This window comes from Protopterus annectens, chromosome 1.part1 (assembly GCF_019279795.1).
Source record: "Protopterus annectens isolate FY-2018-M chromosome 1.part1, PAN1.0, whole genome shotgun sequence".
Taxonomy (NCBI): Eukaryota; Metazoa; Chordata; order Ceratodontiformes; family Protopteridae; genus Protopterus; species Protopterus annectens.
In genome coordinates this window covers 355,431,918-355,444,750 of record NC_056726.1, presented here as the reverse complement: position 1 = coordinate 355,444,750, position 12,833 = coordinate 355,431,918, and the positions used below count along the sequence as shown (strand labels likewise).

General features: G+C 41.4%; 1 protein-coding gene across 1 annotated transcript in view; it reads right to left on the bottom strand.

Moving 5' to 3' along the window:
• UBR4 (ubiquitin protein ligase E3 component n-recognin 4) overlaps positions 1-12,833 on the bottom strand; it is a 3,959,899-nt gene that overhangs the window by 123,020 nt on the left and 3,824,046 nt on the right. The window contains 1 exon segment of the mRNA XM_044087073.1: positions 8,920-9,144. Within this exon segment, the coding sequence (XP_043943008.1) occupies positions 8,920-9,144 (225 nt within the window).

Sequence of the window (12,833 nt, the reverse complement as noted above, 5' to 3'; positions counted from 1 at the left end):
TCTTAAGGGCAGAGTACAAAACAATGCAGTATTACATAAGGTTCCTAGCAAGTCATTATGGTAACCTTCCTACAGCATTAAGCACCCATTGCCTTCCTTTGCCAAGCACATCTCGGGGCTAACTAAGCACTCAACATTGCACTACCCCCAATCATTTCTAGCTACACACTGTATCCATTCCTTCTTACGTCAACCTTCTAAGCCACAACCTTCTAAGACACTAGCAGTCACTCACTTTTTACCTCTATCCCCCAAACCGCGAGCGTTTTCCAACACCATAAAATACCCACACCACCCCTGAAAGAACTCTTTAAATTCACTCAGCACATTTACATTGTTATAAATTTATAACAGTGTAACAACAGGCTTGGTAACACGAACAGGTAGGTGGATATTTACATTTGGTAATATATGTTATGGGCACATTTTGCTTATCTGAATGGACCAAAATACAGGAAAGATGCTGTTTATTTTTATGTAATTTATATATATTTTTGTGAACATTTGGGAGTAATTACACAAATTACCACTGACTGCCTTCCGTTGGAATGGTCCTCGAGGTAGATCTGAAGAACAGCAATCACAAAAGCACTGCAGAAGTTCCCCTTGACAAGGTAAACACCCAGGGACGTTATGACCAAGACTGCACACCTGAATGCTCAAATGGACAATACTAAAGGAAACACTATAGACTGAAGGCCCATTAAGAATAGAACCTGGATTGGAATTATCAAGATTCAAGACAGACCAACTCATCATTGAGGGTGATTACATTTCTACATATAAAGTTATACATTGTTTATACTAAACTGCAATCTTGCTTTATAAAATGATTTTTGAAAAAAATGTATGGACAAGGCAGACTTTTTAAAAAGTATACACTATAAATCATTAAGTACATTTGTGTTGACATAATGCAAATTTATATCCTGACTTGCTGAATTACTGATTGGACTGGCAGCTTTTACTGTAAAAAGACATCTTACATGTCACAATTGTATGGAAAACTATTTTCTGCCCTCAAGCATCTTAGACACACCAACCACACTTATTGGGGTGTGTCTAACACTTAGTTCAGCCCACCAACTTAGCAATAAATGGCTGTAAATTTTTACTGTAAGATCATTCACATAAGCAATATTCACCTACCACATAAAGATTCTCTAAAGTGAAAGGGCTGAGGGAGCATCTTTCTTTCTGTAGTTTGTATGGCCACTTTTTTTTTCTACAAGAGATCCACTGCTATAACCAAAGGCAAGCAAATTGACCAAGACCACCACAGACCAAAGACAGAGAAATATCCACCTTCGTGAAGACAGGTGATTCCATACCCAACACAAGCTTCCCTCAAGGAATGAAAACTGAGAATAATAAGAAAACAAGCCCTTCCCTACAACCCATGGGTGATTTTAACCATACTCTTCTTTCTCCTCAAAAAGGTACCCTCTGAGATCAAGACTTACTCACATCCACCGGCACTGGGCATCACCCTATCTCCCACTGTGTGAACCTGAGCAAGTCACTTAACCAGACAGTGCTTTGGTGCAACTGGTGTAAGAGCTCTTCAATAGTTTCCTGGACTGCATGCCTATGAATCAAAGAGAAAACAGGTTGATTATAATTCCACTGCTAAAGGTGAGGCAAGCTTTCTTAAGCCTAGATTCAGAGAGGACTGGTACCAAGTCAGGCAAAACATGCATCTGAGGTATCTCAATCCCAAGGTGGCAGAGGTGGAATACACTCTTGCTCATTCATCTGATCCAAACCTTGGACTCCTCATTAAGCAACAAGCTGGAATGGCGTTGTGATTTACGGGGCCTATGCTAAAGAGATTTTTATCAGACTTTCCCAAAAGAGAAGCCACCTCATGGGGAGGTGAAAGGATGCGTCACTATCCTTGTCTGTCTCATTCACAAGAACCTCAGGATCCTCAAAAATCTCTTCTCCAGAGGGATGTGGAGGGTAATGTTTAACAAACTTCCTTTACCTCTAGCTCCAGTGTGGAACAAACCAGCCTTTCTTGACATACAGGGCAGCACCTGAACAGCAGACAAGTGTCACGTGTTTGTCAATACGGCCAACAGAGCTTAACTGAGTACTTGTCACAGTTGGTGCTCAGTTGGGAGAACACCTATACAGGGCCTATCTCTGACATCAAATTATACTCTCTACTACAGACTTCCTCCCACACCCATCAGGAAAAGTTCTACAAGATGTCAAGAAAAGCCACCTCCATAGCTGCGACCAGCATGAAAGGACACACCAGTCAGTGATCCTTAAAGATTCGATTTGAGGCTAGAAATGTACACATTCCAGCCATGCGTTTATACAAGCCTTTACTGGGGAGACAAACAGTTTTGCTCCTTATCAGCCGAACAGATCCACCAATCGGTTTAAATGTTTAAACAAATGACAGTTACATGACAGTTGGTGTGAATACTGCAGAACACCCTTCCCTGAAGATGACAGCTGACGTTTCACCATCTCTCTTTCTCTCCTTTCACTCTTCGCTGATGACTGAATAAGTTCAATCCTTCAACAGCTGAGGGGTAGTCTGCAACTTGTGAGGAATGAACAGGTAACCTCCTAGAAAAGATTTAAAAAACGGAGGCTTTGATCAATGGCTGCAAAAGATGCAGGAACTCAAGGTCATGACTAGGCAAACTGAAGTAGAGAGAACTGTGGTAGTACCGACACAAAACCCAACACCTGAACTTCAATAATGCCATAAACAAGCGATGTTCTTTAGGTAAGACCTAAATGTATCAGGCACTTCATTCCAAAATGACAGCTGATCATACAGGATCATGCCAATATTAGGCACCTTAGACTCAAACTTAAGCTTATTTCCCCCCAAAAAATATGAGGATAAACTGAGAAACCTCAGGGTAGCATGAAATGATAAGGCCTTAGTTTTCCACCTTTTCCTCATCAAAATAAAGATGAAATATAAATTTTCACCCGATCCAAGGACTACTATATCCTTCTGGGGGAAGGAGAGCAACAGATTACCATCTGTACAAAAAACATACTTCAGAGTCCCTTCATTTGAAAGATTTACTAAACCATTTCTTCACAAATGGCTTTTTTAAATGTCTTACTAAAGTAAGTGTATTGCACTCTTCCCATGAGAAATGAATTAGTGTTCTCCTATCATCTCACATTTCAACATGAACATATGTGCATAATTACATTAGCTCCCACATTTTTGCTATTCTCTACTGCTTACTAAAGTTACACTTGCAATGAATTTCCTGTAGTGCGTGACAATATTCTTAGAACTTCATTCTCTTTTATACCTTTACTTCTTTTTGAGTTTCATTACTATTTGTATACTATCGAAGGAGAATATGCCGTACTCGTTTTCGAGAAGTGCTATGGGATCTTTTGCATCGACCTGAGCTAACAACAACTCAGGCAGATGGGTTCTTGGTTTAACATCTCATCTGAAGGACAACACATTCAGGAGTGCAACAAGTGCAACATCCCCCTTATGCTGCACTGCAGTGTATTGGGAAATTAATCCAAGTACTTAGATGTGGGACTAGAACCCACAGCTTTCTGATCAGACAAGGACAGTGGGAGTTTGTGCCCCCCTCCCCCCCAAAAAAAAAACTTTCATGCTGAAACGCCAGTCACCCACTAAAGAATATTTTTTAAGAAATCATATGGGAGAATTCAGAATTCAATGGTTCCAAGAAAAAGTGTACAAGGACCAAGTCTCAATCTGAGTCAAAACTGTGTAGAGTACTCAAAAAGGGGGAAGTATAGCAGCCAAAACTTCAACTGCCCTGGAATTCATCAGTTCAGGGAAACTTATACAGAGGAAGCAAACTGCCTCATAGTTCCTGGTTCACTTCCGTTGAGATGTCTTCTGTCTGCAGTCAATATCCTCTCTGCATTCTTTTGCATTTTTATCTGGCTCTCTGATTTCTTCTGAAATTCTAAAGACAAAGGTGAACTGGTGAGTCTCTAAACTACTTGCAGGTAGGGGGGTGTGTATGCAGAGACTGTGTGTATCCTCTGACTGGAATCCACTTCAAGGCTGGTTTTCCAGCTCACGCCTTTTGAATGCTGTGATAGACTTCTAATCCCCATAACAATAAACAGGATGAAGCAAATACAAGAACATGATCAAATGAAAGAAACAGGATACAGACACATTGGAGAAACACAATTACAATGCAGCCCAATATTGCAGGAAAACCAACTCTCACAGAACAGGGCACAACTTAAAGATTAAAGAATATGAAAACTCCATAAAATCGTTTCCCTGACACAAGAACATGAAAATCTGCAATGACTTGCTGCACTGGTTATGGTAATTCAGTGGTCTTAACTCAATCTAAGTGACATGAAAGAGGGGAAAACAAAGGATGTCTGCCGTTGCTAAAAAGGATATATTCATTAAAATGAAGTGGTAAAAGAAAAACTCTTTCAATTAATGCATAGAAGGAAACCACAACCAGTTGCAAGCAAACCAACTCAAGAGAAAAACACTTTAATCACCCAGCTCTAAGCTTTGCATTAATAAAGAGGAGCAGTTTAGCAAAGTCACTCCTGGATCTGTATGAAAAATAAATTTAATCTCCATGGTCGAGCAAAGTCCAAATATGGCAGCAGCTGGTGACAGACAGATGACAACAGTGTCATTCCTTGGGTATTTTGTTGCATGCCTATACCAATAGTTTTTTGTATTTTTATGCACTTTCTCAGGACAGTAATGCTTATTCTAGTCTACATTTGCTTTTCTAGGTGGAAGGTCTGCCATGTTATTGGGTGTGTTTCTTTGCTGTGGCAAGCTGCTGCTGTATTGGAAGTGTTCCGTAAATCTGGTAAAACTGCATTTCAAGAACTTTTTTATTTATTTATTTTTCCTACGTATTCATTTTTGACCTAAACTGAAAATTTCCATTAACATACTCATGGTCTGTTTTAGTGTGGTTTTGCACGAGCATTGTTGTTATTTAATTGGTTTAACTTTGTATTTGGTTTTGTTTAGTTTGTGACAGTGCTTATGTAATAACCATTTCATTAAATCTGAGGCTGAACAGTGTTTTGCATTTACAATGATGAGCAAATTTCAAGTTCAACCAAACAAGACTTCTACCAGTACAAAGAGAAATCAAGCAAAGACATTCTATTGAACAGGCAGGGTCAGAACCTGATATGCCAAAATCCATTCTCGCCACTTTCTGCCTACTAACCTGCCAGCAATAATGTTAGAATAACTATTACCTTAATGTTTATTTTAACACTGCTTGGAAATGATTTATTATGGCAAGTATAACAAAAAGTGATAGCATAAGACAACCATCTAGAAATAGTCAACTTTATCATTCATTGTCGTTTCCTCTTATATTCATAGGAGAGAAACAGCTGGTTAGCTTTCCTGAAAGAATGAGTTTTGTCTAGGTATTATCTCAGCTGCTAATAAACACCCAGAGGGTGAATAATCTTTGCTCCCTTGTTCAATGGTTCGGAAAACACGACAGAGATAAATAGTGCGTCTTAAAGTAAATTCTGAGATTACTTCACACATGAAGGTAGGATTTAGGTTCATAGGTGTGTACTAAGCTAATGGCCCCAGAGCCTTTACAAGCCTAGCCCATATCATTACCCGAGTATCGTGCCACCCATTAGTTCCCAGTGCCTCTGTTGAGTAGAGCCACTGGAGTGATCCCCGGGGTGAATTTTCTATTTCCCATCCACTCATCAAGATTTCTCTTGAAGAGGAATAGTGAGGTGCTCTGTTGGACATGTATGGAAAGCCTATTCCATAGCATGGACAGTCTTCTGGGATATGAACCTCTCCCTCCAGCATGTTCTGTTGACTGTGGTAATGAGGTTGAGGTCTCTGGAGTGTGTAGTGCGGAGGGATTGGGATTTCTTTTTCTTTAGATGTAGCATTTCTAAAGGAGCTGGGTCAGACATGGCTTTGTAAGTCAAGCAGAGATTGCCTCTAAGTAGGCGATATGAGACAGAGAATAGTTGGAGTTTTTTTGAGTCTGTCCATATAGGACAACTGTTTAAAGCCTAGGATCATCTTTGTCAGGTACTCTTGCGACCTCTCCATGTGTTGTAGGTGTCTAGTGAGGTACATGCCAAATGGGGCATTGTACTCTATATGACTGGCCTAATGTGGGAAGAGTAGAGGGAGACAATGATCTCTTTTTCTTCCTGGATGCAAAACCCTTAGTAATGAGATGTGCCATATAGAAGGACTTTCTGACCACAGTGGCAATGTGCTGGTCAAAAGAGAGGCTGCTGTGAACCTGTGTTCTCAGATTTCTTCAAACACCTTCTGTGTTCAGTCAACTACCATCGATGTGGTAATTCAAGGGAACCAAGTTTTTCCCAAAGGGGATGACGACACATTTTTTAGCACTGACCTTAAGCCATGGTTCTGACACCAGTCGTTGGTCTCAGTGAGGTCTTTCTGCAGGATGTCAACATCACTTGGGGAGTTAATAATAGCTCCCAACTTGCAATAGTCTGCGAACTTTGTCAGCCAGAGTCCCTTCGTGTTGGCCTGGACTTCAGAAAAGTAGATACCAAACTGGAGAGGACTCAGGACCAAACCCAGTGGGACTCTACTCGTGACTGATCGGCAGTCTAACTTGGAGTCAGCTACTTCCACACTTTGAGTTCTATCTGTGAGCCAGCTTGCAACCCACCTAGTGATAAAGGGATTGATGTCTAGCTTAGTGAGTTTTTCTATGATTCCTGAGTGATGAATGGTATCAAAGGCCTTGGCCAGATCAAGGTAGGCTGCATGAACCACCTTGCTCTCATCCACAGCTCTGGTGACTGACTCAAAGAAGTCGACCAGGTTGAGCAGACATGATCTACCCTTCACAAAACAAAACTGCGTGGGATCCAGACTTTGAAGATTCCTTATATCCTTGTTTATTAGGTCTATGATGATGTGTTCCATAGCTTTGCATATCAGATTCATCAATCTAATGGGGCGATAATTCCCAGGGTCTGTAGTCGCTCCTCCTTTGTGGAGAGGGAAGACTGTAGCAGTACACCATTTGGTAGGGACAAAGCCTAAGGTGAGGCTATGATTGAACAGGGCATACAGGTGTGGTGCCAGTTCACTCTGTAGTTCATGTAGAACACAGCCAGGGATATTGTCAGGTCCCATAGAAGCTGTATTCTTGGCCTTGGACAGTGCTGTTTTAACCTGTGCAGCAGTAATACTGGGTGCCTGGCAATCTACTGGTATTTTGATTGGTCCTTTGGGGGGAGGGGTAAAACTGGCACTAAATCTGTCAAGTAATGCTGACCATTCCATTTGAAAATATCAGTAGCAATCTTCGACTATGGTAATTCTTGTTGCCAAAGATGTTTCTGGACCTTCAAAGCATTGATAAATAACATCTCCTTGACATTTATGTCCTCCTATCTATAGAATCTCACAGAGCTTGCACTTTTATCCCTTTTGAAACCAATCCCCTTGCCAGATCTGAAGCATCTGTAGTAGCTGTTTGGAGTAGGCAGTCAGAAAGGAGAATGGAAGGCCTGGATTGCAAGCTACCTGATTGACCCCCACAACATTCAATCTCCCTCTTTATAAACCCCAGAACTGGAACCTGAAAAGTCAAGGGGTGTAGATGTTTAAACTAGACTGATATGAGGTACCACTACATTTTCCTCATGTGTAATATGGCAAAGGGCAGCACAATAATCGATGCCACATGCAGTACAATTCTAAGAATCTCCCTTGTAGATGGTAGGCTTAGGCAGGAGAAACTCAGGAATAACTGCTAAAACACTGCTACATAGTTTGGAGGAAGAAAAGCTCTTTCCAAGGCCAAGTCCAGTTAACATCTCAGGAAAATAATTCTGTGGGACAGGATGAGAGAAGACTGCTGCAAATTAATTTGAAAAAAACAGATTGAGTCGAAGTTCCTGAACACTTCCTAGAGATTTTTGACAGCTGGAACACGAATTTGTGAAGATAAGATCCTGAAGTCTGTAATAAGCAATGACTGGAACCAGATATTTTGTGAATACCCATGGTGCAGTTGGAAGTCCAAAGGGTAAAACAGAAAACCGATAATGGAATCCAGACACTGCAACTCTTAACAGATGCTTGCAATGCTTGGCAATAGGAATTTGATGACAGGCATCCTTTAGACCCAGTTTTACCACAAAGGTTAGATGTAGAATCAGAGGTACAATACCCTGAAGTGATAACATCTTCAACTTTTGGAATCTTGACAAAAGTGCTTAAAATGAAAGCTCCATTACTGACCTTCCAGGATCCTTCTAATTTCGAAACTATTTGTCAAGGGAAACTGATGGGCACAGGTTTTATAACTGTGACAACATGCAACATAGAATGGGATGAAAAATACTAATCTGATTCTTTGGGCAAAAGTGGATTTCCTTGAAAATGGAAAGGGACTCCCAATGGTCAAGAATACCGTCTTTGGATTTTGTTCACAACCCGACTGTCTGGAGTCAAAAGGGAAGATGAAATCTCAGGGGTATGCTGACAGAGGACTGCCATTGATTTTAGATGCTTTCCCTTTCCTTTTGGAACCTCCTTTCCATTTTTTCTGAAACTCTATAATTAGTCTTCTTGTTGCTTAAGAGTAATGTAATAAGCTGACTACCATGATACTTGTTATATGACTGAATAAGGCCTTGTACCAGTCAGGCACCCAGTTAATTTTTGACAAAGGCAGTCAACTTACTTGTAAATCTAAAATGCTTGGCCTACAATGCAAATACTGTGTATGTAACGTTTTCTGGTCATGTAAACAAATCTTAAAAAGTGCCGTAACTACTACTCTTCTTTAATATCCTGGTCATACCTTTCAGCATATACGGACCTTTTCTCAAACTGAGAATCACAAAAATACATGCCTTCATGCATGCCCCACAATAATCTAAGATTTCACTAACCTGCTGGCACCTGTTGGTGACACCTTTCTTGCATGGGCAACAACTAAAAGTCTTTTTAAAATGTCAACACGACAGCCTTTCCATTTCTCAGGGGGTAAGATGTGTAATGCCAATACTGTATAGTAGTGTGGCCCATCAGCTTCAAATGCACTTTCTATCCATTTCTCTTTAGGTTGCTCTAAGAAGCTCTGCAGATTTTTCTCTTCACGTGACGTAGCTCGGGTCCTAAAAATAAACAAAAGAAACTGTCATAATCTGATACAAAGAAAGAAAACGCATGCTGCAATAATTGATTATTTAATTTCAATAAACTAGCAACACGATAGTGCTACAAAAATCAGTCCTACAGCACAGGAGCCTACCACAACTCCAAACCTTTAGTCAAGGAGGATGTTTGTTTTGACAGATGTGTCCTAGTTGCCAAAGGCTACCCAACCAGATCTTGGCTAAAAAGCACTACTTTTGGGAGTCTCCCCTCTGTTCAGCCATCCTCTGTGACAGAAAAAATGAATAAACCACTCTTGCCCAATTCTTTCCCATCTTCCCACAAGAACATAATGGCAACAAATTCAGCTATTTTCCACAATGAAGGGGGGGGGGGGTATGATTGCCAACTGTCTTGAGTATTTACTGAAAATAAAAGATATGTCAACACTCATCTTATATGCAAGTAAGGCCCTCTAAAGTGGGTCTAACTGTTGAGTTCTCCTTTTTTAAAATCTTTTCAGTGGCTAGGTGACAATCTAGAGATCACACACTCAAGGTTCATGTGTACCCTGGGGATCTACATACCATATTATGTACTGTACAGGAAAGGTGCATCGGCCTTCTGAACACAAACTCTTCACTTACTACATAATACAAAAGGATAGTAAAGTCAAAATAATAAGTATATGAAATTATAATGGGTCTCTATTAAATTGCCAAATGTTTCAAAGTTTGAATGTCATATGGTTGACACTATATGATCGAACTTTGAAAAGTTCAAAGGTGAAAGGCAATGGCTCCGTACGCGCAGAATGGGAAAATAGATTCACAGGTTATAGTACAAGGCTAACTGTCCTTGCAAGCCATTTTAAGCCTAGTCAATTATCCCCTGTGAGATTCAAACCTTGTACTTTGTGTTTGCAAAGCAAACACCTTAACCATTAGGCCACCCTCCCAACCCCAAGAAGTGGATAGAAAATTTCCCTTTTCTGTACTGAAGTGCGGTCTCGGAGTTGGCATACTTAAGTAGGGGGGGGGCTTGCCCCCCTGCTCAGAGTGTTAAGGTAAGTTTTTTTTTTTTTTTAACTTTTTTATTATATATTCAAGGTTTCAAGTTTCGCTCATATGTTGTCGAACATATGAGGTTCGAAATTCTGAACCTTTGACTATATAATATAGAACCCAATTATAATTCAGTAATACTTCAAAGTGGACCGCTGTAACCACAAAGGTTCAAAGAACCAGTGAACTTTTGACCATGGAGCACATCACTCCTGCGCATACCCTCCTTTTTCTGAAGTCACTGCGCAACATCTCCTTGAAAAGCCATGAATCTACATGTTCATCGTGTTACACTGCTGCAGTCATTACACTTGGGTTATTCCTGCAGTCAGGCGGTCCCTCAGTCGGCCTGAGCTCCAAAGTCTTGGTCCGGCGTCAGTTGCTGTTGCCTCCTCCCTGATGTCAGTGCGACAGGGGTATACAAGATGCAGCCGACGCCATTTTCTTCAGTCTTTCTTGCCACACGGTGCCCCAAGCAAAAGCAGTTCGCAAGTGCCGGTCGGCCGACTCCTGAGATTTTCATTCCGAATCCAGAACCGAAGTTTTCTACAAAGCTAAGTACCCCGTTGGGGAAACTTTTTCTTGCCTCAGACCGATGTCAGTAAAAGTTAATAACTATTTCTTGTAGGAAGCAAATACCTCATAAGGATTTCCATTCCTATTGTATCCCATGCCTAGGCCCAGACCACAACATCACTGGTTGTCGGTTTTGTGCTAGGTTTAACCCGCGCACTACCAAACGTCTGTTTGACTTTGCCCAACATTATTTTGGCAGAAAATTCAATTGCACCATGCCTTCGGAACTTCCGACGACCGGAATACATAAAAAGCGCAAAGACAAGGACAGGCATCCGAGGTCCAAAACTGACGACGAGGCCTCTTCTAGGCCGGTCACCGGTTCTCCGGTTTTCAGCGAGGTGCCTTTGCAGCCCTTGACTACCGCTTCTGCAGAACCACAGGCCGCCTCTGACTCCCACGTGGAGCTGGCTGGGCCTTCGGACGCACAAGTTTTTCAGCCTAACGAAACTAACCCTTCAGAGGGAACCGAAGTAGCAGAGCAATCCACAACTTCAGAGGGTGTTTTCAGACCTACTCAGTTAAGCATTAAACCCTCTGCTAAGTCTAAGCCTCCCTTAAAAACAAAGAAACAAATACAGCTTTCTCCAGGACAGGCCTCCATGCCTAAGAAACAAATGCTCAAAATGGCCGAAGACCTAATCACCCTGATCAGGGAGTACCATCCCCTCTTGATAAAAGGCCCAGACAGGATGCAGGCTATGACTCATCCGACCAGGTGTCCATTTCTTCAGATTCATCCTCAGACCTAAGATATTCTTTAACCCCTTATGAGGATTCTGATGCTGAGGAATCTATTCCATCAGCCTCTCCGCCTGACGACTACTCCTTTGGGGAAACCTTACACACCATGAGGGAGCATTTCCATTGGGAAGGCCAGGACTACTCAAAATCCAAGAAAAGGCTCAGAGACTTCTTTTTATTACCTCAACACAGACCTCTTGCTATTCCGCCAGTGTTAGATATTGTGGATGTGTATACTGAATCCAGCTTAAATCCTGACTCCTTACCTCCAGCCCCAGTAAAACCTGACAGATATTACAGAGTTCTTGACTCTGACAAATGTCTGTATAAAAGCCCTGTTGCTGGCCCTGAAACTATTTCTCAGGGACCCAAAGGGATTAAGGCCTCATCAGCAAAAAACCCAGTTCCCTCTGACAGAGATTCCAGAGCATTAGACAGATGGGGAAAGAAAGTATATACGTCTGCAACTTTAGCAATGAGAGCCTTAAACTGCCAGTTTCACATGTTAAAATATCAGCAATTTTTGATGTCTCAGTTGAAACAAAAAAATGCTTCCAGATTCAGATCCTCCTAATTTTAAAGAAATGCAGGATTTATTGCATGCAGTTGAACAAGTGGGAAAACATACTTTGCAATGTGGTTCTGATTCTTTAGAGGCCTCCTGTAGAGCAGCAGTTACAGGCTCTGTCATTAGAAGATGTGCTTGGTTAAAAGAACAAACGTTACCAGATCATGTTAAAGCAAAATTATTGGATGTACCTTTGCAGCGGGATGTGTTATTTGGAGTTAAGGCAGAAGAGGTATTAAAGAAGATGGAAGATGAGGCAAAATCTATGCAAACGGTGAAGGATTTCTTACAGGTTCAGCCTCCTCGATTTAGCAGAAATTGGCCAACAAAGAATTGGTCCTTCCAGTTACAGACAGACCTCAAAGGGGCAGATACAGACGTCCAAGAGGTAGAGGTCAACAAGGTCCTTACAGGCCTCGACAATGGGGTGCACCAGGCCAGAAAGAAGGGGAAGACAGGCCCCAACCATATAAAAAGCAGCTTCAATGACTTCGCACTACAGCTGCCAAACATTTCTCTCTTGGCAGCCCCCTTAGGAGGAAAACTGGCACTTTTCTATCACAATTTGCATTGGATCACCAAAGACAAATGGGTTCTCAACATTGTATCTCAAGGTTACAGGTTCCACTTTCACACTCTGCCAAGGTTAAAAGGAATGCCAAATCTGCCACCAAATCAATGGGCAGAGGCTCAAAAACAAATTACAGCACTCATGGACATGAGAGCTATTCAAAAGGTACCACCACAGGAGCAAGGA